At 47.7% G+C, this 26,073-nt stretch overlaps 1 protein-coding gene across 1 annotated transcript in view; it reads right to left on the bottom strand.

Moving 5' to 3' along the window:
- The window catches only part of CDH23 (cadherin related 23), a 505,784-nt gene that overhangs the window by 270,670 nt on the left and 209,041 nt on the right, over positions 1-26,073 (bottom strand). Inside the window, exon 9 of the mRNA XM_060201959.1 lies at positions 17,829-17,907. Within this exon, the coding sequence (XP_060057942.1) occupies positions 17,829-17,907 (79 nt within the window). The remainder of the gene's footprint in view (positions 1-17,828; positions 17,908-26,073) is intronic.

The raw sequence follows: 26,073 nt of genomic DNA, 5'->3' as shown, positions 1-26,073 counted from the left end.
TGTTTGTTTGTTTGTTTGTTAATAGAAAGACAGATACAGAGATACACATGAGAGAGACACCAGAGCACTGGAATTTCTTCTACAGCCAGTTAGGGCCAGGGGCTCAAATCCAGGTGGCATGCATGTGGCAAAACACTGGCCTTCTCCAGTGGTAAATCTCACTGGTCCTAACCTCTAGACTTTAATGAGGAATTCAGGGGGTCAAGTAATGGAGCACCTAGTTGAGCACATATATTACAATGCACAAGGGCCTGGGTTCAAGCCCCTGGTCCCCACTTGCAGGGGGAAAGCTACATGAGTGGTGAAACAGGGCTGCAGGTGTCTCTCTGTCTTTTTCCTTCTCTATCCCCTTCCCTCACTCTCAATTTCTCTGTCTCTATGCAATAATAAATAAATTAAATAAAAAATAAATCCTAGTCTTCTCCTCCCCCCTTGTATGTGCTTGTAACTAACCAGAGGAAAAAGAAGGATGAGAGAAACCCTATTAACATCCCCATTTTACATCTGAAGAGACTGAGGCATAGGCAGGAGCAGGAACCTCTTTAGGGTCATGGGAGACTTGAGCCAGGCTGGCTGTGAGAAGAGGCCATGACTAAGGCTTCCCCCTCCTGCCCTCTCTGCTCAGGGTGCACAGAATGCTGATGGCATGATGCACTGATGGGTGTAGGTGTGGATGTCAAGATTTTTATTCCCCCAGGAAGCCATGAGTCAGAGCTGTGTGAGGGCAGGGAATGGCTGATGCAGTGAACTATTAGAACTCAACTGCTTCACTTAGCCCCAGCCCCTCTGCAGGGCACCCAAGGGTGTCTCTCTCCTGTTCCCCACCTCCCCATTCTCTCCACATTTTTCTTGCTCTAGTCAAGATTCAGAGATGCCAAGGAACAGCCCTGCGGGGTTGTGGGTGACTTCAGGCTTAATATCTTTGTAACCATATTGCAAAAGGGCACGCCTAAGATGGTGCCTTACACTTAATCTCTCTCTTTTATTGCTTTTTCTCTTGTATGATTTAACCTTGCACTGGGTATCAAGCTAGATAAATAAAAACTTTTATTTCAGATTAGCCCTGGCTGGGGGCTGCCTTGAAAGCTGAGCACTCATCCAGGGAAGTCAGATGAAAAAGGGAGCTGGGAATCTGAGCTGCTCAGAGGGGCTCATCTCAGGTTCAAAGCACGCCAAAGCTACCTGAGACCTTTTCTGAAGGGGACAGGGCATGACACCCTCCCTCACCCACAACCTGGACAAGGTGCTTGCTGAAATATCTCTGGGTGAGCTTTCCTGAGCACCCTTTCCTTCTTCATGCATGACAAAGGCAGGGAACTCTGCATCTTCTGACTCCTGTATCCTCTCTCTTCCCTATTAGAAGGTGGTAACCTGGGGTTGCAGAAGGCGGCTCTCTCTTTTCACAGTTGGTTCTTGGGCCTTAACATAGGGCCAGGCATATAGTAGGTAATCAACTAATATTGGTTGTTTAACTAGAGGGGAGATACGAATGGGTAAGTGATCTAGTTGGTGGAGGACATCGAAAGCAAAAACAGGGAGCCATGCAGTGGCACACCTGGTAAAGTGCATATGTTTCTATGCACAAGGGCCCAGGTTGAAGCCCCTGGTCCCCACTTGCAGGGGGAAAGCTTCATAAACAGTGAAGTAGTGCTGCAGGTGTCTCTCTTTCTCTCTCCCTCTTCCCTCTTGATTTCTCTCTGGCTTTACTCAATTAAAATTAAGAATAAATTAAACAAAAATTAAGAATAAAAGTTGAAAAAGAAAATGAAGGCACCACAATCCTTGACTTTAGTTTATATTATAAAGCAATAGTAATTCAAACTGTATGGTATTGGAACAAAAATGGATGTATGGACCAATGGAACAGGATAAAGAACCCAGAACATATATATATATATATATATAAACTGTATGATTGAATAAGTCAATAAATGAATTCCTAGATTCCAGTTGAGCACATAGACCAGCAGGTTGACATGAATCACTTGGCTTATTAGACGAGATTATAAAAGGTAGAAGCAGGAAGATTTCCATTTGAATCCTAGGTCCACCACATATGTGCTGTGTGACCCTAAGCATGTCTCATAAACTCTGTGTGTCTTAGCTTCCTTATCTGTAAAATGACTCTGGAGAGCCATGTTTTGAGGATAAGAGATGTTCTACACAGCCCAAGATGAACTCTCATGTATGTTCAGTGAGAGAGAAATGAGGTGTTCAGAGAAACACAGTATATAATATAAAATCCAATCCAACAACCATCCATAAGAAAATAAATTGCCAGTGATATTTTCAAATGGTGGAATAATGCACAATGACACAAGTAAACAAATTCTAGACACACACACACACACACACACACACACACGGCTGAAATACTGAATCAGGTTTTCTCAGATTAAATAGAAAACACAAGGTCTAGGAGCGTACGCATGATTTTATTTTATTTTATTTCATTTTTGCCACCAGGGTTATCACTGAAGATTGGTGACTACAAGAGGATTGCGCCATTCCTGGCACCAATTTTTCTTTCTTTTTTTTTCTTTTCTGACTGAGAGATGGGGGAGAGGAGAGAAAGAGAAACACCTGTAATGCTGTTCCACCACTTGTGAAGCTCTCTACCTGCAGGTGGTGGCCAGGCTCCGACTGTGGCTTCTTCAGGTATAGTGACATGTGCACTCTATCAGGTGCACCGCCGCCTTGCCCTGGCACCTTTTTCTTATAAAGTTCAAAGACAACTGAGCCCAAACAATCGTGAAGTGCACATGTATATGATAAGGATTTAAAAAATTTTTTTAAATATTTATTTATTCCCTTTTGTTGCCCTTGTTTTATTGTTGTTATTATTGTTGTTGTTGTTGTCGTTGGATAGGACAGAGGGAAATAGAGAGAGGAGGGGAAGACAGAGAGAGGGAGAGCAAGATAGACACCTGCAGACCTGCTTCACCGCCTGTGAAGCATTTCCCCTGAAGGTGGGGAGCCGGGGGCTCAAACTAGGATCCTTACGCTGGTCCTTGCGTTTTGCGCCACGTGCGCTTAACCCATTGCGCTACCGCCTGACTCCCTATGACAAGGATTTTTAAGAGGTTGGGGAGGTGGCTTAGCAGCAGAGCACATGCTTTGCATGTGTGAGGCCCTAGGTTTGATTACTGACACCGTATGAAGTGAAAGAGTGGTGTTTTGATCTTTCTCCCTCTCACACACAATAATTAAAAACAAGTGGCTAAACAAAGGCAAGAAGCAAAGACATGTTTGTGGGGATGAGAGAAAGTGAAAAGCTGGAGGAGGAGCCCAGGAAGACTGAAGAATGGATGACTTGGCCCTTGGGTTGGCGGTTCACAAGTGTTCACAATGTTATTAACTTGTTAATTAACTGAAGAGGGTCACACATAGACTAATGCTGACCATGATCCAAGATGATTAAATTAACTCTGTTTGCCTGAAGCACAGCCCTGTTAAAAGAGAAAGAAACCACAACATAAATGATGGCTAATTTCTGACTTCTCCAAGGATTTCAAAACCCTTAGAAGTCCAAGACAAGGTAATTTCTCTCTAAAGATACTGTCCCCTCCATATAGAGTGTATCTCCTACTTCTATTTCCTTCTTTCTAACCACCCACTGCTCTGTTAATAAATCTTTTTCCACACACACACACACAAAAAGTCTAAGATTAGGCAGTCATGACAGAGATGAAAAAGAAACAGGAAAAAAATTAAATTTTTGAAAAGATAAATGCTTGTTGAATAGGGGATCCAGACTAGAACTAACCCCCCCTCAACACACACACTCCAAAGCACCTTGCAGGTATGAGCTGGAATCATTCCAGCCTGTAAAAGCAACTGCCACTATGACTGGTCTGCCAGATGCCAGGCAACCTGGGGAGAAGTGGCCCCTGAGCTCAGTTAATCAAAGGCCCCTGGAGGGGCTGCTTAGACAGTACTCAGGGCACCCAGGAGACTATGGCACCTCAGCAAGGAACAGGAAATCTTACCCATGAGGGTGGTGTTAGGAAGAGGAGATGCAGAAAGGGAAGGTCTCAGGCTGTGTGGCAATGAACCCTCCTAAAAGTCCACTGATGAATGCTGTTTACAGGGAAGAAGCAAGGGGCAGGTCGCTATTACTGATAGAGAGGGGAGAACAGACTATGGCTTATCAAAAGGTGAGGCAGAGAAGAGCATCAGAAGCAGGGATGACCACAGTTGGCTGGGGCAGTGCTTCCTGGAAAGAGTTGGGAGAGAGATCAAGGGCAGAATGAAGTGGAGGCTTTCTTGTAGTTAATCAGGAGAAATCTAGTGTTTGTCTGATCTATCACTGTTGTATTGATAAGGAGGTGGAAGAGAATTGTGAACATGTCAGTATATTTATATAAATAAACTAAAACCCTACCAGAAGTGCTGGCCCTAAATATTTTCCAAAGAAGAGAGCCATGAGATATGATTGAGATAAACTTTGGATGGTACATTCATTCCAGCTCCTAACAACTGTCAGCGGCTGCTGGAAGGCTGGAAAGAAAGACACTGGGGTGGCCCAGTGGGAAAGTGTTCTGGGGTCAATTAGTGATGTCTGACTCGGTCTTCCAGGAGGGAGCTCTGGTTCATGTGCTGATACGGGTCTAGAGTAGCAGTGACAGGCATAACCAGATCAAAATTTTAAATGAATATGCCCCCAATGGCCCTGGAAACTACACTCAGAAGTAGAAGGTTCTTTGTCCCCTTGCCAGCACCACCTACTTTCAGTGTGTCATCTTCCTCCCATGCATCTCCACAATGAGCCTGCAGGCCTCCCGAGACTGGTGCCACAGTCTGTTAGCACATCGCCTTTGTGCCCAATCTACCCTGAGATGAATCTTCTGATGGTCCCATGCTCATTTTTCCCACCTCCAGCTTCACTCTAAAGCCCACTGGTTTTGCCTTCTTTATTAAAACTTTAATTTCTTCTTAAACTTATTTTTTATTTTATTGTGTAGAGACAGACACCTGCAGCACTACTTCACTGCTTGTGAAGCTTTCCCTCTGCAAGTGGGGACCAGGGACTTGAACATATGCACTTCACCAGATGTGCCACTGCATGGCTCCCTGTCTTTGCCTTTGATGTCCTCCACCAACTAGATTACCACTCATTTCGGATCTTCCCTCCAGTCCCCACCCCCCAGTCACCTCTGGCTCCATCAAGGTGGGCCATCCCCTCTTGTGCCCAGCCAGATGCCCTAACATGCCGAGGCTTCCAGGCACCTGCTGTGCCACTCCAAGCCACGGCTGTGATTTATGGTTTAGACTTCCAAAGCAGATCTGCTTTTTCTGAATTTTCACATCTTTGGAAAGGGGAAATGCCAGGCAGCTTAATCACAGGGGCTTTGATGTGTTTCAAATGATGGTCTCTTGTGATAGCAGTCCCCCATCAGACCATGGCCAGGGGCCTGATTCAGTTTTTGGTCTATGTGGGGGGTTTGCGTTGGTGCAAATCTGACTGTATCTGATCATTCTCTCTCTCCACACACACTCACACAGATACACAGCTTTCACTTCAAAGCACTCACTGTTCTCAAGGAACTGTCTTGTTTGGTAGCATTAAAAGTTAAATGCAGACACTGAGAAGTGGGGGGCTTTGTCCTTCACTAACCAGCAGGCCCTCAAGTGTGTAACTGCACTAACTGTACTCCCCTTACTCTGAGAGTGGGTGGCGGGCTTCAGTCCTAACTCTGTTCACCTTTACTTTATTCAAGACCGGTGTTTCTTAACCTTTTTTTTTTTTACATGACTACCCCCTGAGGCCAGTCACTTTAGAGATTTCTTCCTAACTGGTCCCACCCCCTCCCACCACATGCAATTCTAATATCATAGACATAATACACAATCTCTATAGATTTCTGCACTTTATACATTAAGCAGGTGTTTTTACCCTTCAGAATAAATTTTTGCCCTGTTGGGGACGATACAGTCACATGGAGGCCACATGCTCTTCTAGACCATTCTTCTCAAAAACGGCCCCTAGGTCAAGCTCCAGCGGTACCTGAGTCTCACCCCCAGAACTTCTGATTCAGTAAATTTAGGGTGGGTGCAAAGGCAAGCATTTCTAAAAATAATTCTCAGGTGACACTCATAATACTAGCCTGGGACCCACAGTCTGAGAGTCACTGTCATCACAGAAACCTGGTACATTCTGGAGCCTGACAGGATTAGGTTCAAAATTCCTGTTCTTTCACATAGGCCAATCTATGTAACCCTCTGAGCCTTGCTCTCCTGTCTCCAAGATGGAGTGAGAATATCTCTCTCCTACACTGCTATGAAAGATAAATGGGCCCAGCCAGTGTCTGACACACAGCAAGCACCTGGTATTCCCCTGCCCTTTGCCCTGGGGGTATTGTCCTCCAGGAAGCAGGACTGAGCTAGAGAGAGAACTAGGAGCGGCAAAGCATGGACCAGAGCAGAGGTACTCCAGCCCAGGAGGAGGACAGTGGGGTGGAGCTTGGGCTGAGGCAGAGGCCATGATGCAGAACCAAGTGCCAGTGTGGGCTTCTTCCAAAGATTCTCATAGCCCAGGGAGTCACTTGGCACTGATTAGCGGGGGGGGGGGGGGGGGGGAGAGTAACAAATGACAGGCCTTACCAGGCCAGTAGGTATGAAAAATGAGAATGCTTTCAATGTGGTGGGAAAGGATTTGGGTAGTATCAAAACCACCTGGAACTCTAGTTAAAATCATTTGGGGGGGGGTATATCCTGTGAGGGTCTGACTTACTCTGGGTGGGGCTGAGCAGTTGCACATTCAATGTTACTGCTGCTGTTCCAAGACCCTCACTTTGAGAACCACTGTTCCACAGCCCTCATCATATTGGCTCTTATGCTGGATGGAGAGTGTAGGTGAAGCTGGAAGGGGATGGCAGGACAGAATCCTGGGCCTGGGTGCCCCTGGGCTGACTGAGGGAAGCTGTTACACTGGGCTGCTGGCATCCTGGATGTGTGTGGCTGGATGGGTCAGAGTGGTCACAATGGGATTCTGACAGTGTGGTGTGTGCTTGTCCCTTCCCACATCCTGATAGGTGGCAGGCAGGAGAGAAAGTACCTGATATCTCCTGAGGGCCTACTGTGTGCCAGCAGAGGGCAGGTACCAAATGCCACTTTTTTTTTTTTTACTGGAGTTTTCACAGCTATGTGAGAAAGGCACACCATGGACCTCAGTTAAAAGACAGGGAATCTGATATTGTGAAAGTTTTAGTCTCTTGGGGCCCTAGTTGGGGAGTCCTGAGATTCCCAAACAGACATGATGGGCCTAGACCTCGAATATATCCCTCTTTTCATTGTTACCGGTCATCTCTATCAGAAACAACACAACAGACCCCTTTGTGAGCCCCCATAGGACCTTGCCCTCAACTTGGATCAACAATGGTAGAGAATGCTCCATCCTCTGAAGGGAGGATGGACAACATACTCTGTGCTACACCTGAGGAAGATGGGTCGATATTGGGGCAGCATAGAATATTCCTACTGGGGGTCGGGCGGTGGCGCAGTGGGTTAAGCGCATGTGGCGCAAAGCGCAGGGACAGGCGTAAGGATCCCGGTTCGAGCCCCCGGCTCCCCACCTGCAGGGGAGTCGCTTCACAGGCGGTGAAGCAGGTCTGGAGGTGTCTATCTTTCTCTCCCCTTCTCTGTCTTCCCCTCCTCTCTCCATTTCTCTCTGTCCTATCCAACAACGAATTGCATCAACAAGGGCAATAATAATAACCACAACGAAGCTACAACAAGGGCAACAAAAGGGGGAAAAAATGGCCTCCAGGAGCGGTGGATTCATGGTGCAGGCACCGAGCCCAGCAATAACCCTGGAGGAGGAAAAAAAAAAAAAAAAGAAAAAAAAAAGAATATTCCTACTCATGACCACAGAATGTGAGCGCAGATCTAGAGGGATGCAGAGGTCACACAGGCTCCTAAGCTAATTATGGGCCCCAGATCACATCAAATTGATGGGGCTTACAGTTAATAATATTTATACCCCTTTCCCATATTAGGGAGCTACTCTCTTCCCTGATCCAGCTTTCTGATGCTTTTTCCAACCATGACATCATCTCCCCAGACAATAACTTGGATCCACCTGCATATCAGATTTCAGGCTCAGGGGCAAATAGAAAAAGGAAAAAAACAAAAACAAAAGTAGTACAGCTGTCTACAAAATAGAGGGCCCCCCCCAACTCTTCATCTGCACTATTCCATCCTTTAGGTCCATGATTGGTCAACAATTTGTTTGGCTTTGTATGTTAATTCTCTTTTCAACCACCAGGTTTCAGATGCTAGCAAGATGCCGACCAGACTTCCCTGGACAGACAACCCCACCAATGTGCCTTGGAGCTCTGCTTCCCCAGAGCCCTTCCCCACTAGGGAAAGAGAGAGACAGGCTAGGAGTATGAAACGACCTGTCAATGCCCATGTTCAGCTGGGAGCAATTACAGAAGCCAGACCTTAAACTTTCTGCATTCCACAATGACCTTGGGTCCATACTCCCAGAGGGTTAAAGAATAGGAAAGCTATCAGGGGAGTGGATGGGATACAGAGTTCTGGTGGTAGAAATTGTGTGAAGTTGTACCCCTCTTATCCTATGGTTTAGTTAATGTTTCCTTTTAATAAATAAAAAATAAAAAAAGAAAGAAAGTTTTAATCCTTCACACGGTCACTGAGTTGGGGAGAGTGGTTTCCCCTCTAGAAAAAATAGCAGTTGAAAGTTAAATTTAGGGACTGGGAAATGGCACACCTGGTTAAGCACACATAGTACCATGCACAAGGACGGGGATGCTTCACAGGGGTGAAGCACGTGTCTCTCTGTCTGTATCTTCCTCTCCCCTCTCAATTTCTGTCCTATCAGACAAAATAGAAAAAAGAAAAAAGAGAAAAAATGTCCACTGGGAGCAGCGGATTTGTAAAAGGAGAAATATTTATACATCTGAAGAGAAACTAGAGTATCGGGAGCAGCGGATTTATAATGCCGGCACCAAGCATTTACAAATCTAAAAAAAAGAAAAGAAGGGAGGGAGGGAGGGAAGAAGGGTGAAAGGGAGGGAGGTTAGGAGGGATGGAGGGAGAAAAGAAGGAAGGGGGGGAGGAAGGGAAGGAGGGAGGGAGAAAGGGAGGAAAGAAAGGAAGAAAGAAAGAAAGAAAGGAAGGAAGGAAGGAAGAAAGAAAGGAAGATGGGAGGAAGGAAGGAAGATGGGAAAAAGAGAGGGAGGGAAGGCTAGTGAAATTAAGCAAGTTTGGAAAGCCAAAGGCATCCCAGGCCAAGAGGCAGTCATGGGAGATCCCTTTGCTACTTCCACTCCACCTATCCCACCACTGCCTCCTGTCAGCTCAGCCTCCACATCTCACTTTGGCTGGCTCTGTCTCCCCACAGGGTTAGCCATTGGAGGTGGGGGCTACTGCAGTCTCCCCACTGATCTGTCTACTTCCTGCCTGCCCCCCACCCACAGCCCACTGGCTGCAGTGTGAGCACATGAATTTCACACACTAGACCCTCAGCCATCCATGTCCGTCCACTGAGCTGGCTCCCTGTTGCCCGGCACTAAGGCCTGGCATTCTCTAGAGTTGGCCTTCCACACCCTGCATGGGTCCTGCCTCCTGTTGCCTCCCTTAGTCACTGCAGTTTCCACAAAGGCATGTGCTCTCCTGAGGGATCCTTGTCCATACTCTAGGCCTAGATGAGATCCCCCAGGAACTCTCCCCATCCAGTGGTTACTGGGGGCAGGGGAAGGTAGGTGCCTGGCCATGGGATTCTTTTGAGCTTCTTCTGACTACTGTCCAACACACAGAAAGGCAGAGAGACCAGTCTAGCAGACCTCCCTGGGAGCCAGCTGTCCCACGTCTCGGCAGTTCTCACTGCAGGCAGCACATTGCTGTCTGTCTGTCTCCCCAGCCCCACTGCAGGCGCCTGAGGCTGAGCTGGTGCCTGGTGCCCCACCACTGTCAGGACACTGGCGCAGTTGTTAGCTCAGAGATGACTTCAAGATGACACCTCTCATCCCACTGATTTCCAGGGCTGATTTGGCTAATCTGGCTGGCTAGGCAGGTGTCCCTTCCTCCCTCCCTGTTCCATGGGTGTCCTTCCCAAAGCTGAAGGCTTGGTCACTCAGTCAAAGAGGATGGCCTTCCTTGAATAGAGATGGACTAGTCTTCAGTTGAGGGAATGCAAGTAGCTCTACTCCGCTGCTAGACCCTCCCAATGAGATTATCTCACTCCACCATGGTGGACAGCAACAGTTGCACATGTGAGCATGCACTAGAGGCTCAGACATTCTCCTAAGTGCCAAGTTCAACCCCTGGCATTGCATGTACCAGGGTGATACTGTGGCTCTCTCTTATTTCTCTCTCCATCATAGATAAATAAATCATTTTTTAAAAAATCCCATGTCTGTTCTGTTCTGTTTTGTTTTGCTTTACTAGAGCACTGCTCAGCTCTGGTTTATGGTGGTATGGGGGATTGAACCTAGGACTTTGCAAAGAGCCTCAGGCATGAGAGTTTCTTAGCCTAACCGTTATGCCATCTACCCCCACCTATCCCCATGATGTTTTTTTTTTAATTTTTTTTATATTTATGTATTCCCTTTTGTTGCCTTTGTTGTTTTATTGTTGTAGTTACTATTGTTTTATTGTTGCTATTGATGTCGTTGTTGAATAGGACAGAGACAAATTGAAGAGGAGGGGAAGACAGAGAGGGGGAGAGAAAGATAGACACCTGCAGACCTGCTTCATCGTGAAGTGACTTCACTGTGAAGTGACTCCCCTGCAGGTGGGGAGCCAGGGGCTCGAACCGGGATCCTTATACGGGTCCTTAGTAGTGTGTTTCACAGGATTAGAACATGAGTCACATGTGGTATTTTAAATCATTTACCAGCCACATTAAGCAAAAAAGAAAGATGAAGTAAACTTCAACAATACATTGTGTTTAACCTCATACATTCCCAAAATATTTAAAATAATATCCTATGTATTTATTTTATTTATTTTAGAGATATACAGTAATAAAGAGGGAAACAGAGATAGGGAGAAAGAGAGAGACACCTGCAGCACTGCTTCACTGCTTATGAAGCTTCCCTCCTGCAGGTGGGGACCAAGGGCTTGAACCCAGGACCTTGCACATTGTAATGTGTGTGCTTACCCCGATATGCCACTGCCTGGCCCCAAAATATTTTAACATGCCATCAGTCAGAGACATTACCCATGAGATCGTTCACACGCTGTTTTGCATGGCAAGTCTTCTCACTCCTGGATGGTATATGCCTCTTGGTTCAGACTAGCTTCAGCTCAAGGCCTCCTTAGCCATACAGACAGCAGGACTGGCTGGCATAGCTTGCGCTCACCAATTGGACTACGGTGCCAGAGCCCACACTCCTAGCCACATGGATGGATGGATGAACGAGTGAGTGAATGGATGAGTGGATGAGTGGATGAATGAATGAATGAATGAATGAATGAATGAATGAATGAATAGGATCCCCTAAGGGCCCAGTTCCTGGTCTTTCTTAGATAATTAATATAATTTTTTTCTTTTTGTGTGCCCCTGGAGTTACTGCTGGAGCTTTGTGCCTATACAGCGATTCCACTATTCCCAGAGGTCATTTTCTTTGCTGAAAGAGAAATAGGGAGAGAGGGAGAGAATGATCAACATCTACCACACTGTTCTATCATTCATGAAACTTCCTCCCTTCGGGTGAGAACTGAGGGCTTGAACCAGGATCATCACACATGGTAACAAGTGCTCTACTGGGTACTGCCACTGCCCTGCTCTGATAATTAATAATCCTTAATATTTCGCTTTTAAGTTCTTTAAAGCCTGCCTGGCACCGTGAGGATTATGATCTCTGGCCCGTACATGAGGTTTATTAAGTCAAGAAGGTCAAACACTTTTCTCAGATGCACAGCTGCAGGTGGCAGGACTCGGAGTCTCACTCACAAGTCTGGGCTCTAAGAGGAGTGCTCAGTGGAGGGTTGGCCAGCTGCCCCTTGGGGCAGGACTGTCTCTCTCTGGCATGGGATAGTGCCCACTGAGACTACAGGCCAGACTGGCCATTGGGGATAGGAGCTTCCAGAACTGGGTTCAGGTTAGGACCCAAAACAAGTGATGCCCTTGGTGAGAGGGCAGGCACAGGCTGAGGAAGTGGATGGGGCCTGTGCCAAGCGCTTTGTAGGAAAGAGCCTTGTCATTCTTCAGCTTCAGTTTGGCCACATGGGGCTGAGAATAAATTGATGGCAATGGAGCCATAACTTACAGCTGAAGGCCTCTTTGTTCTTGGCAAAACAGAAGGACCATTAGTAATGGGGTGAATGCTGGTGCGCAGACATAAATCCCCCCACTGCAGGGCTGATGAGCAGCCCGGAGGGGATGGGAACCTCAGGGTGCTGGGCAGGATAACTGAGTCTCGTTGGTCACTCACAGACTCAGCTTTGTGTATCCTCCCTCCCTCCCCAACCACCCCCTCCCCATGTGCACACAGAACCATCACCTGCCCAGACAGTGGAGGTGCTAGGAACTCAGTCATATCCACAGTAGTCTTCAGGAATCCTACGTAGCTCTGGGTGCCCCAAACTCATCAGTTCTTTCTTTCAAATGAAAATGGTTGCAAAGATTTGAGGCCAAAGCAGGATCTAGCTGAGCTTTGAGGATGGGGACAGTCAGCATGAAGGTGCCCTTGTGGGAGAGCCCTTCTACCAGCTTCATGCCCAAAGGGCACTAGTCAAGCCACCTATGACAGGGTGTGATTTATTGTGATGGAGACAGGTGTGTGAGGCCAGACCTTTACAAGACCATGTTCTTTGCAGACTACTGACTAAGAGAAGTAGAGACAAGGCCAAGCCCAGCCTACTACTGTCCACCTGCTCCCTGCCATCCAGCCAAGTCTCTCCTTCATACTACTACTTTATCCTGCCCCTGAACCCCCTCACTCTTGGGGCTCACTGGTGGCCTCTTGGGTTTCCAGCACAATCCTCTTGTCACTGGGAGGCACCTGTTTTGCTTCCCAATTGAGAAATTGATGAAACTTAGGCCTAGGCCTGGCTTCTCCTCTGTTCAGTAGAAGGGCCCCGATTCTCAGGTGTGATGATGCAGTATAGTGGCGACCATGGATGGAAGTCCCGACACAGTGCTGATGTCAGCTTTGGTGACAGAGGATACAGTGATCTGCAAAGGCGCATGGTAGACTGTGGGCAGATCCACTCTGTGCTGGTGTACAAAGCATTGTGGGTAGGCTGAATAGACTTAAAAGTACAGCCAGCCGGAAGTCAATCTCTCTTTCTTTTTGGTTGCTGCTGCTTTCCTGGGCAGAAGCTTCTCGGAGGAGGTGTGCCAGGTTCTGCCATGGCTACTTCTCCTGGGAACTGAACACGTGTAACTCTGCTAGCCGGTAAACTTTCAGACCCCTCTACAGCCATGAGCAAACTTTACCAGAGCTGATAATTGTTTACCTTATGGGACTAAATTTTTGATAACTATATTCAGACTTTATGGACCTAGCGTACTCTTAACCCTTGATGATAAGTGCTTGTTTTGCCTTTTACCTGTTTCACCCTAATAAACCTTGTATTCTTTAAACCAGTTCCCAGCTCCCACTGTGAATCCTTTTATGCCATGGCAGTTCCAACCAAACCCTTTTTAAGTTAAATTACAACACCCAGGGGAGCTTCCGCCTTTCTTCCAGGGACAGAAGTCTTTCTTGACCAAAGTCACCTGCATATACATCAACTGGGTGCTCCAAGAAAGGAGTATTTCTGGGACCCACCCATGTTTTACACAGTGATTCTTTGTAGGTACTAGAGACTTTACAAAAATTCTGGCAAGAGCTTTGGGAATTCTCCAGCATAGGTGAGTTTCAAATCCCCCTCCCCCAGTGTGAGAGCCTTTCTTTCCACATGGTAGAGTTTACTCTGCATTGGGCAGAATTAGGGAGAAGAAGTGGGGGGCAGATGCCAAATTCTACTCTGTCACTGCTCACATAAGAGCTATCTGGAATCTGCCTTGGGTCTTGGGGTAGGTACCCTCTGTTGGTCAACATTTCTTCTTTGGCTAGTTCTGCTTCTGTTTCTATCCATGTCACTCCAGGTTCCCCTGCATTGTTTAACACTGTGGTCTATTTACATAATCATTGTTTTGTTTGAGACCCACACTGGTTTAATCCCCACTGGTTCGCACTCTCTTTTTGCTCTGCCCCCTCTTCTAGTCACATCCTGTTTTCCACTGTTAAATCCCCACTGGTTCATACTCTCTTTTTGCTTTGCCCCCTCTCCTAGTCACATCCTGTTTTCCACCATTTAATCCTCACTGGTTTGCACTCTTTTGCCACTCTGCCCCCTTATCCTATGTACTTTCTTTTTTCACCCTACCACTTCCGTCTCAGAAGATATTTAGAGGCAGATCAATAAACGCAGCAGGGTATTGTGTGTTCCCGCTCTGCAAGTCTCAGAGTCTCTCTCTCGCGACGCTAGTTCTGATCCCTATCCTGAGCAGCAGCCTTAGTTGGCTCCGGTCGAGTTCTCTCCAACCCAGAGAGAATGTGCCTGGGAAGAAGCACCCTCAGGCTAGCCCAGCATTTGGTTCCCAACATTTGGTGCCCGAAAAAGGACCTATACCTCGGCTTCACACACAAGCAGCAGACCTACAAAGATGCTCCAGATAAGTAAACGCTGCCTGGCTACCTGTATGCCATGGGCTACCTTGTTACTTATGAAGAGGTTTCCCAAAGCCTCTACTCTTTCTTCATGAGACAGTTTCTCTGTCTCTGGAACATTTTGCTCCGGGCCACACTTTGGTTCCTTATGACCGTGATCGTAGAGCTTGGGAGATTTCCCCTGGGACTTTCTGGACTCTCTCTACCATGTTTCCCATGAGGAAGGACTACTCTAACTTGCAGAGCATTCTCCAGTACCCTGGCAGTGCCCAAGAATGGAGACATGTGGTTAGTTCTACCCTCCTGATTCAATTCTTTCTTCTATGGGAAGATGTTTCTATGGGATGGATGCCTGCAGCAATCCCACAGGAACAGTCAGAAGCACCCTAAATGGAACTTTGAGGAGCTTTTTGGACTAGGATGCCCTCTGGGGACTCATGATGCGAACATAGTGGGATCTAAATAATCTAATTCAAGGTGAAAAAAAAACTACCTACTGCTTTTCTCTCGCTTCCCCCCTTGTTCTCTCTGAATATCTTAAGTTTGCTGTCTGCTTTCAGTTGCGTTTCATAAGAGAGTGATTTGAATGACTGAATTTTTGTATGACATTGACAAAAAAAAAAACTGGATACAGCCATGATTTCTAGAGACATCCAGAAACAATCCCAAAAATTGTTTTTTCCTCTTTGATTTTTTTTTTTTTTTGCGTCTTGGTATAAATGCGAAATGTTTAATCTTGAAAACTGTATGAGTATGGGTGAGGGAGATAGCACAATGGTTATGTTAATGATTCTCATGCCTGAGGCTTCTAACTATGCTTCTTTTATTGAGCTTAAACTCTTCAAACAACCTTAAAATCATACTAGAAAGGACTTCCAAAATTATAAAGATACTTAAACCAGTTATAATCAAGAGTTGTCAATTATAGTAAACTTCTAATTTGTTACAAGTTTTTTCTTCACAAGTAATTGACTACAGCTATGTCAAGCCTTCACATGAAGAAGCATCTGCTCATACGGAATCCCCAGAAATCCATCTTGAACCCCTGTCCTCTGACATCACACACGACTACAGCAGCCCACCCCCCACCCAAAACCAATGATGTGACCTGGCATGACCTGAGGAAACTGATTCACAGACTCCAAAGCTCACTCTCTACAGAAAAACAGAATTACAGTGGTTGACCTTCCCCATCAAGACAGACGTGCAGTGTTTCATCCCCTGGCATTTCTTCTGTGGTCATCTGCTTTGGACTGACACTTCTATAGGACTTGCTGGTACACCTTTGGACACTCCCTTTACACTGATGGACTTCTTGAGGACTGACTGTAGCAGTCCATGGACCTTTCCGCCAGCTGTCTTGGGACTCTAAGGCTATGCCCCCCTTCCTCCGCCTGAGCTGCCCTGCACTATGAATCCATTGCTCCTGGAGGCCATTTTTCTTAGGATAGGATAGAAAAATTGAGAGAGGAGGGGTAGATAGAGAGGGAGAGAGAGAGAGATACCCACAGACCTGCCTCACTGATTGTGAAATGACCCCTGTGCAGGTAGGGACCCCAGGGGCTTGAATTAGAATCCTTGCATGGGTTCCTGTGTTTTATACTGTGTGCTTAACCTTGTACGCCACTACCCAGCCCCCTCTTATGGAGTACTTTATGCACATAAACTAAGCTCTTTATTTATATTGTTCCAAGGTAGGTTACTTTATTATTCTATTATTATTATCATCATCATTATTATTTTGTAGTCACCAGGATTCAGTGATCTAAGACAACTTTCTCAGATAGAAAGGGATAAACAGGGGAGTCAGGCAGTAGCACAATGGGTTAAGCACACAGCAAAGCGCAAGGACCTGTGTGAGGATCCCAGTTCAAGCCTCCAGCTCCCCACCTGCAGGGGAGTCACTTCACAGGCGGTGAAGCAGGTCTGCAGGTGTCTTTCTCTCTCCCCTCTGTCTTCTCCTCCTCTCTCCACTTCTCTCTGTCCTATCCAACAATGATGACATCAGTAATGACAACAATATTAATTACAACAACAAGGGCAACAAAAAGGAAGTAAATAAATATTTAAAGAGAGAGAGAGAGAGACAGAAGGAGATAGGGAAAGGCACCATAGCACCAATGTTTCCCCAGTTGTGGAGAAGAGAGTTGGGCTCCAGCCCAGGTCACACATACTGCAAAGTAGCCGCTCTCCCAGTTGAAGTCTCTTGCCAACACAGCGGGTCCTCTGTTGCTTTTATTTCATGGTTGAGAAGCAGAGGTGTCAAGACCCACCCAAGGCAGTGCTCTATCCAAAAATAAACTCCATCCTCTATGTTCTCGAACACCATGACTTTGAGCTGGTGGAAGAAAATGCCTCCAAATGCCATTTCCTGTTCTCTGGTGTGGTCCCCCCAGACTTGTCAGCCAGCCTCACTGGGGTCCTGAAGCAGGCAGACAGGCAGAGTTCCTATGGGAACAGGTGAGCAGTAAGCTAGCCCAGGACCTTGCTGTCCTCCTGGCCAGCAGCATGGCCTGCCTGATGCAGCAGGCTGAACCTTCACTGACTAGTCTACTGAGCAAGGAGGCCACATGATGGTGGTGGGGTGACAGCACAGGGACCAGTGTCAGGAGAGCTGTTTCTCATGCAACCTTGCTCCAAAAGCAACCTGCCTGGGGACAACCAGAGTCTCCACTTGAGCCTGTGAGGGGAGGAGTCAGGGATCTCACTTCCCAGAACCCTCTTCATAGTTGACCACTATTCTGCTTAACCACCACATGAGAGGGAGGGAGGGTAGAAGGAGGGCTGGATACCTCTTGGAAACATTCTACACATGCATTTTTAGTAGTCATAAATATGAATAGTATATGAAATTGACCCAAGTTGTAGGACCAGTACTGAAATGATGCACAACTGTTACCTTTTCACCAAGTAAGAAATGCCCAGTGCACAGGAAGTCAGATGCAGATTGCCAGTGTCCCGTTCAGAGCCCCATGCACCTGCCCCCATACCACCCAAGCAGCCCCCGACATCTTAGGTCCCCTCCACCCCTCTGACTTTCTCATCCAGTTAGCCCCCTTCCAGGGGTCTCTATCTGGGTGTTGACACCCCCCCCCATACATTTACAGACCTCTCCTGGGCCTCACAGGGTCAGACACTCCAATAGAGGGGTCTTTCTGCTTAGGTGGGTGACAGGGCCGGGGGCAGCCCAGGCCTTACCTGAGACGATGGTGTAGCCAATCCCCCGGGGACGTCCTTTGTCCTGGTCGATGGCAGTGATAATCCGTACAGTGGTACCCTGGTTAAAAGAAAGCCAGGGCTTAAGTTTGGTTGCCTAACCTGTCTACTGTCTTGCTTTGTAGCTGTCTAGGTACTACCTACAGTCTCCCTCTCTTGGAAGACCCTTGGCTAAAAGGTCAGCTAGGATATAGCTGCCCAGTATCAGGCCCACAATGTCCCTGCCACTCCTGGGACATACAGTGTAGCCCCCAGACCACCACTTAGTGTTTTCTGGAGAGATCTAGTCTGGTTGATGCTCCCTCCCCCTCCTCCCTCATTCGTAGGAACCACTAAGGAGAGAAGATCTGATGAGGAGCATCGGGCAGGTGAGTTCCAGTCCATCTCGACCACATAGGCCGCTGTGTCATCTCAGGAAAGTTGCTATACCTCCCTGATCTCAGTTTGCCTCTACCTTTTGAGATATAACGCAAAAATGCTCAGACATGTTTCCACTGAGACAAACTCACTCTCATAATCCCTGAGGGCGAGTATCTCCAGAGATGACTGGCAGCCCTGGATAGTGCCGTGGACCTATGAACTACGCCTCATCCAGCATAGCAAGCAGCAGGTCCAGCCCACACCTCACACATTCTCCCTGCTGTACTGGGGAAGATGGGACCAGGAGCTGAGAGGACCAGGATGAGGAGTGAGGGGACCTCGATCCCAGGGAGCACGCAGTCTGCAGTGGGGGGGGGGGACCTAGGACATACTCAGGGACATTGCTATATACATGTGGGTAGGTGCAGATGCAAAATAAAAGTATCCCCGAATGTATGATTATATCTGGAAGAACTGACCAAAGGTCAAAAGAGAGTGGCATTTAAGAAGGGCACAAGGTAAGAACAGACCTTCACCAGAGAGAGCTAATGAAAAGAAAGGTGTTCCAGGCAAGAGAGAAGGCAGAGGCAGGGGCTTGAAGGCAAAAGACATTCTAGGAGAACCTGGTATATAAAAGGCACGTTCAAATATCACTTGACTAATTGTTTGGTTGGATGAATGGTTGTACCAATGGGAAAGCCTTAACTTCACCACCTCTTAATGAGCTGTCCCTTCGCTCTGTTCTAGGCCCCGTCACACCATGGTCCAGCCAGCAGAACCTGCCCACAGTGCCTGCCTGAGGCCAAGGCCAGGCCTGCAGTTTTCCCTGAGTGATGGAGAGCAGTATGTGCCCTGTGCTCATCCCGAGGGAAATATCAGTGCAGACATCTGCATGTCTGATGAGGGGTTCCTGACTTTGTCTACTTCAGGCCTCAGGCCTCTGGCCCATTCTTTATTCATCAGCCAAGCTAAAGCTGGCAGGCCATCCCCCTTCATTCTTACATCTGAGCACCTTCTCCTGTAGAGAGAGGCTGGTTCTGCAACTCCCAGCCACTCTCTCCTGGAAGGACCCTGGGAGGGCAAGGTGCCTTCCCTCCAACTCCTCCTGCTTTCATTGCCAAGACACAAGAGACAGCTGTTGCCTTCTGTTCCACCTACTCTTGGGCTAGGTGTACAGCAATTCAGAACACCTCAGGTTTCTATGTGAGAATGTTCTGGGAGAAATGCCTCCCACAGAGAGGTGGAGCACCCAGAGGCTGAGGCTGTGCAGGAAGCAGTTCTGGTTCCCTCCACTGGCCTCATTCCCCGGGAACTCTGAATTCCCTGTGGAAAACAGGAAGTCTGAGAAAGATGCCATTAACCAAGCATCTTTCCAAGTAGATTCTGAGGACCTGAGATTTGCAAGATTGAAGTGGCAGCTGCAGCATGCACCACCTGGGCCGCTGAAAACCGATTCTGTATATTAAATCCTCTTACTCACAACCAAAGAGACAATTGCATTCCACAAAGGAGGAAACTGAGGCACAAGATGTAAGGCCCCACTGCAAGGGGGGAATGGCAAAGCCAAGCTTTAGATTCAAGTTCTCTGGCAAATGATCCTGTCCGCCAAGCAATGCTGCCTCAGTTACAGGTTCTGCTGTACTAATGTTAACTGGCATTTGTGAAATGACAGATACTACTAGTCTAAGCACTTTACAGGCACTAGCTCATGTCCAATTTGGGGAAATTCACAGACTCAGCTTTTCCCTTTAAGCTATACAAAGGGCTGTGGTGTAGTGCCTAGAAATAGCAAAGAACTGGTTAAGCTTTGTTTTTTGTTTGTTTGGTTGGTTGGTTGTTTTTCTACCATCACCAGGGCTTCACTGTTCTGGGCTGACTTTTTCAGATAGAGACAGAGACAGGGAAAGATACCATAGCACTGAAGCTTCCCCCAGTGTAGTGGCATCTGGGCATGAACCTAGGTCATGCACATGGGAACACAGAGCACTATCCAGGAGAGCTGTTTTGCTGGCCCTTCCCTGACTTTTAATCTGAAGACAGTTCAAGTAACGAGCTAACAGGCTAGCCCCAGGGGTGATGGGAGGTTATGTGGAAAGCACTGTTTGAGACCTGAAGGATCTAAATTAACTGCGACCTCCCATCACCAGCCCACAAAGGGCTCTTTATCTGAAGATCTGTTCCTCCTAGAAGCAGTTCTCAAACAGTAACAGTCTGGGTTTGTCCCCAGGAGGGTGGCATAGGACTATGGTCTGAGGCTCCAGCAGCCAGGACAGGGTTTCTGGATCTAGAGACAACCATCTCTTGTAGAATCTCATCCAAGTGTTGTGACCCCAAGAGTTGGGGACTATTAGCATATGAATGAGGTCAGCCTGAGGAGGGACACACAGAGAAGGGAATTTATAAAAGCACAATGTATAAAATGTATAAAAGAATATATAAAAGACTTGGAGCAGCTGGCTCTCTTTGGCTGCTGCTTTTGCTGGTCAGATGCACCTTAGCGGAGATGCTCCAGGTATCCACCATGGCTACTTCTCCTGAGAACTGAACACGTGTGACTCTGCTAGCTGGTAAACTTTTAGACCCCTCTACAGCCATGAGCAACCTTTACCTCAGCTGACAATTGTTTATCTTATGGAACTAAACTTTTTATAACTATACTCAGACTTTATGGACCTACCAGACTCTTAACCCCTGATGATAATTGCTTATTTTGCCTTTTACCCATTTCACCCTAATAAAACTTTCTAAAACCTGTTCTCAGCTCCCCACTGTGAATACTTTTATACGCCACAGCTCCCCAACCCCTTTTTAAGTTAATTTACAACATCCAAGGACTGGCAAGATAGCTCACGTGGGTAGTGTACTGCTTTGCTATGTACATGATCCAGATTGGAGCTCAGCTCCCACTGCACTGGAAGAATTTTAGTGCTCTGGTCTCACCCCCGGCCCCTCCCTCATGTCTTTATGGAAAACCAAACCCATACATCTAGCTTAGACACCATGAGAGTTCCCCATGCTGTCTCTAGTCTGCTGAGGACAGGGACTGGCCTTCCAGGCTAACTGGACCTATAGCTAATGGAACTCTTCCAGAACACTCCAGATAATAACCCCCTAGGACAAGTACATAACTCCCCTCCCTGCCATAGGCATACAATAAAGGCCTAGGGCTAAGTTTGGAACAGTGAGCCTCATGGGGGACAGGAGGGGAGGGCTGGGATGACAGAGTTGGTGTGTGCAAAGAGAGAACGGAGGCCAAGGATGTTCAGTTCTAAGAGTGCTGAGCATCTCCTCTTGGGCATGCCTGTTTTGGGCTGCCCAAGTCCTCCTGGGCAAAGGGGGCTCAGAGGGGGCCAGCAACTTTTCTGGACCAGAGACCTAGAGGCTGAGCTCCCTGGGATGAGCTATGTCTGAGCTCCTAGAAGCAGGCTCTGAAAGGCTATGGACCAAGTTGGGGGTTTCATTTCTTTTTTGGGTAAATAAATCCATTTTTAATAAATGTCTGAGCTTTTAATACAAGTACAGACACAAAGACTAGAAATGTTATGAGAAGGAATTAACAGGGAGGATTGGGGGCTCTGGGGAGCCCATGGCTCTAGTTTCAGAGTCTCAGTGATTATTTTTCCAATATACTGAAACTTATTTTCAAAGACAAAGGGATGGAGAAGTATGGCCTCTGCCCAACTGGGAACCAGTCTCTTACTGTCACAGTGGCAGGGGTGAAGGCACGCTAAAAGTGCACAGGACCATGGGGTCCCCATTCCTCATGGTGGGAGGCATCATGGCAAGGGGTAGAAGATATGCCTCTGCTATCAATCTGCCTGTGCTTGAATCTTTGAGTAACCTATGTGATAACCTCTCACTTGGGGTCTGAGAGAGATCCCCCTGGGTAGGGTGTATGTCTTACCACCTGTAGCCTAGGTTCAAAACCAAGCATGGGAGTTACCATGGCAACAGGGGAAACTCCAGTGTTGTGGTATCTCTCACTCTTTCAGTGTCTCTCCCCACCTCTCTATCTAAATAAGAAACTAGCCCAGGAGTAGTGAAATAGCACATGATTTTTCAAAACAAAACCCCTCACTGCCTTGCTTCCCCCATTGTAAAATAGGTATGAGCAGTCCCCAACCTCAGTGAGTAGAGGTGCTCAGAAACAGAGTCTGGCTCTCAGAAAATGCTTCAGAAGTGACTGTCACTATTCAGCAGAGTCTAGAACCGCTGTGAGCACCCAGATGATGCTCCAGACAAGCTCAGAAAATACAGAGTTCCCAGCACTCCAGATTGGTGAGCCTTGGCCCTGGAGAAGGCATTCCCTGGGCATTCTACAGGGACAACACCTAGAGGCCCACAGGAACAGTCAGCATTGGCTGGGCACCCACTATGCGTCCAGCGTAGGGCTGGGCACCCAACAGAGGTTTCCATACTTTGCCTGCACAGTCTCCCAGAATGAGAGTATATGTGAGGAAACCAGCTTAGAAAGACCAGGGATGAGTTTTAAGTCACAGGTGTCATGAATGTGTAGAGTGGGGTTGACTGGAAACTGAGGGGCTGTGTGGGGTGGGCCTGAAGGGGGCACACCAAAGTGAAGGGTGGTGAGATGTGCAAGGCTGCCTGTTGGTATGCTTTTAAAAACCTCTTCTGTTTCATTTGGTTTAATCCTCCCTGCTTAACGCTATTCTATTTACATAACCACTTCATTCTGTTTACATAACCACTGTTAACAAGCACCACCCTCCCTCCAGGGCATTGGTGGTTCAGTGATAGAATTCTTGCCTGCTCTGCCCCCTCTCCTTGTCATACCCTGATTTTCACCAGTCACTTTTCTCTCCACCCTCTCTGCGTTGCATCCTGTTCCCACCCTACTGGGCTAGTATATTTATAAGGACAAGATTGTAGTTTTTAGTTTAGTTTAGCTTAGCTTGGTATAGATTGCGCTGCATCCTGCATGAATAAAGAGATACTGCGTACAACCCAGCCATGAGTCCCGGGTCGTCTGTCTCCCGTCAATGAAGCTCAGCCCGACAGCTGCCCCAGCCTAGGAGACACAAATACCCACGGGGAAGTCAAGGTGAAGTTAAGACTGTTGGGACTTCTCTCGAAGAACTCGGTCTCCCTCCTGCCTTCTGTGGTGCACCCCCTTCCAATGGAGCTGGCCAGGAGAGTAGCTGAGCCTGGAGCTCGCCAGGAGAGTAGCTGAGCCTGGAGCTGGCCAGGATCTGGTTGGCTTCAGGGGTCCTAGTCCACCTCCTTTCATTCCAGCTCTGCTGGGACCCCCTCCCCCCACTAACTCCATGACAGGATTAAGGACTTGAAAGGTGGATGTGCTATGTGCTCAGGGCCAGGGAGGTGCCTGGGGCCGGGAAGGCAGGGGGAGGCAGTGGGGGCTGGAAGGAACTTCCAACAACAGCTGCCACAGCAGATTCGGAGGCAGAAAATCCTATTTCTCAGTCCTTAATTCCAGTCAATTCCAGTCAAAGGGCTGATAGGCATCGGCTGGCAGTAATTTGTGCAGTTTATCCGCTCTTTTCACCTTCTATCGGTCCTTCACTGACGGGCAGGCTGACATGCTGTTGCTCGAGTGAGGAAATTAAAATTTGATGCAATAATCCCAAGTAAGAAGGATTTTATTAGGTAATATATACACTTTAGATGAGGCATGCTGGCCTGATACACTGATAGAGAGAGGCCTACATGCTGGGAGCCACAGATAAAGAGGTGCTGTGAGGGGGGCAGTGGGCAAGGGTCCCAACAGCAAAGGTAAGGCTGAGGATGGGGTACACCTGGGTCCTCAGGCAGGAGAGGCTAAACTGGCCGTGGTACTCCTTGCCCTGACCTGGCCTGGGAAATGCTGTGTTAAGTCCTAGTTCCACACTGAAGCAGACATGAAGGGCCTGGATCTAGGCACGAAAATGGATTTAGAAGCCTGGCAAAGTTGGACCAGAGACAGAGAGACTGGGATGCTCCTTTGAGACATGGAGACAGGAAAGGCAGAGGCATGTGCACATGGAGGTACTTCTGTGGGTGCACAGGGAACTACAGCACTACCGGTTCAAGTCCAAAACTCACAACTTCCTTGTCTGCTTCACCACAGCTAGGTCATGACCCAAGAAGTAGGGGGCCGGACTGGCTTGCTGAGTGTGAGCTTGTCATGCAGGAGCTTGAATGGCCTTTCTGGACCAATGCAGAGACCTCAAGGTCTCTGGGCTTCAGTGTTAAGAAACTGAGCATATAGAGAGCAGGAGGGAAGGGCGAGCAAGGGTCCCCCATTTGCCAGGTTGAAGGTCTCCTTAGTAGAAGCCTGTGAAAGCATCTTGAGAGGTCAGAGGGTGGCTTAGCACAGAGCCTTCACACAGCAGGGGCTTAGTAAACATTTAGCAGATGACTAAGAGTGGAACATAGGGAGTCAGGCCGGGCAGTAGAGCAATGGGTTAAGTGCATGTGGCGTAAGCACAAGGACTGGAGTAAGGATCCCGGAGTAAGGATTCAAGCCCTCAGCTCCCCACCTGCAGGGGGTTCACTTCACAGGAAGTGAAGCAGGTCTGCAGGTGTCTATCTTTCTCTCCCCCTCTGTCTTCCCCTCCTCTCTCCATTTCTCTCTGTCCTATCCAACAACTATGATATCAGTAACAACAATAATAATAATCACAACTATGATAAAAAAAAACAAGGGCAACAAAAGGAAAAATAATAGCCTCCAGGAGCAGTGGATTCATGGTGCAGGCACTGAGCCCCAACAATAACCCTGGAGGCAAAAAAAAAAAAAGAGTGGAACATAGACTGAATGGATGAACAAACTCAGAAGTCTGTGGATTTAAAATGAAAATGGGCACTAGTTCAATTTCATCTGCTAAGATAAGGGATGCCAGAAAGAAAGACAAACTGAAGGGTGTCAGAGCATACTTACACCAACACCCCTGTTGCTGTCTATGGAGACTCAGGAAGCAGAAGCCAGTATCTTAAACAGTGCTTTCTACGGGCTGGGTGGTGGTGCAACCGGTTAAACACACGTAGTACAAAGCGCAAGGATTCACACAAGGATCTGGGTTCAAGCTCCCACTCCCCACCTGCAGGAGGAAAGCTTCACAAGCAGTAAAGCAGGTCTGCAGGTGTCTCTCCTTTGTTCCCCTTTCCGCTTTCAATTTCTCTCTGTCCTATCCAATAAAAACTGGGTGAGGGGAAAAGGCTACCAGGAGCAGTGGATTCATAGTGCCTGCACCAAGCCCCAGTGATAACCCTGGAGGCACTGAATAAATAAATATATTTAAAAAAGAGTGATTTCTTCATTCATTAAGGCCATCTGGGAAGGGTGGCCCACTGTAGACATTACTAAGCAACCAACTTCCCTGCGAGGAGGAGACCCCAAGGCCGTGGGATTTGGCCAAGGTGAGTACATGGCAGTGTAGAGACCTGCCCTGCGAGGAGGAGACCCCAAGGCCGTGGGATTTGGCCAAGGTGAGCACATGGTAGTGTAGAGACCTGCCCTGACTTCCTCTGGCTGCCTGGCTAACACCCCAGCCTCACTGCACCAACAAGTTGGCTCTGCACACCTTTTCTTCATGCAACTCTTAGCATAATGGTCTGAAAGAATCACTGGCAGCAGGTTACCTTGGCCTGGAGACTCAGACACCTTCATGACAAAGGGCATTATAGGAGTAGCTATAAAGAAGTAACAAAAGACAGCACAGAGTTATACTAGAGTGCAGGGGAAGTGGGTTATGTCTGTGGCTGTGGGTGTAAATCCAGGAGTGAAATCTCAGAAAGGTGGATAGTGAGCAGGGAACCAACAGATGGATGGACTGCAGACTGGTGATGAAAACAGGCAAAGAGAGCAGTCAGGAGGTCAGGGGGCTGAGGGGCTGGTCTGACTAGAGTA

Source organism: Erinaceus europaeus, chromosome 1, assembly GCF_950295315.1.
Source record: "Erinaceus europaeus chromosome 1, mEriEur2.1, whole genome shotgun sequence".
NCBI classification, from domain to species: Eukaryota; Metazoa; Chordata; class Mammalia; order Eulipotyphla; family Erinaceidae; genus Erinaceus; species Erinaceus europaeus.
This window is presented reverse-complemented; position numbering and strand designations above follow the sequence as displayed.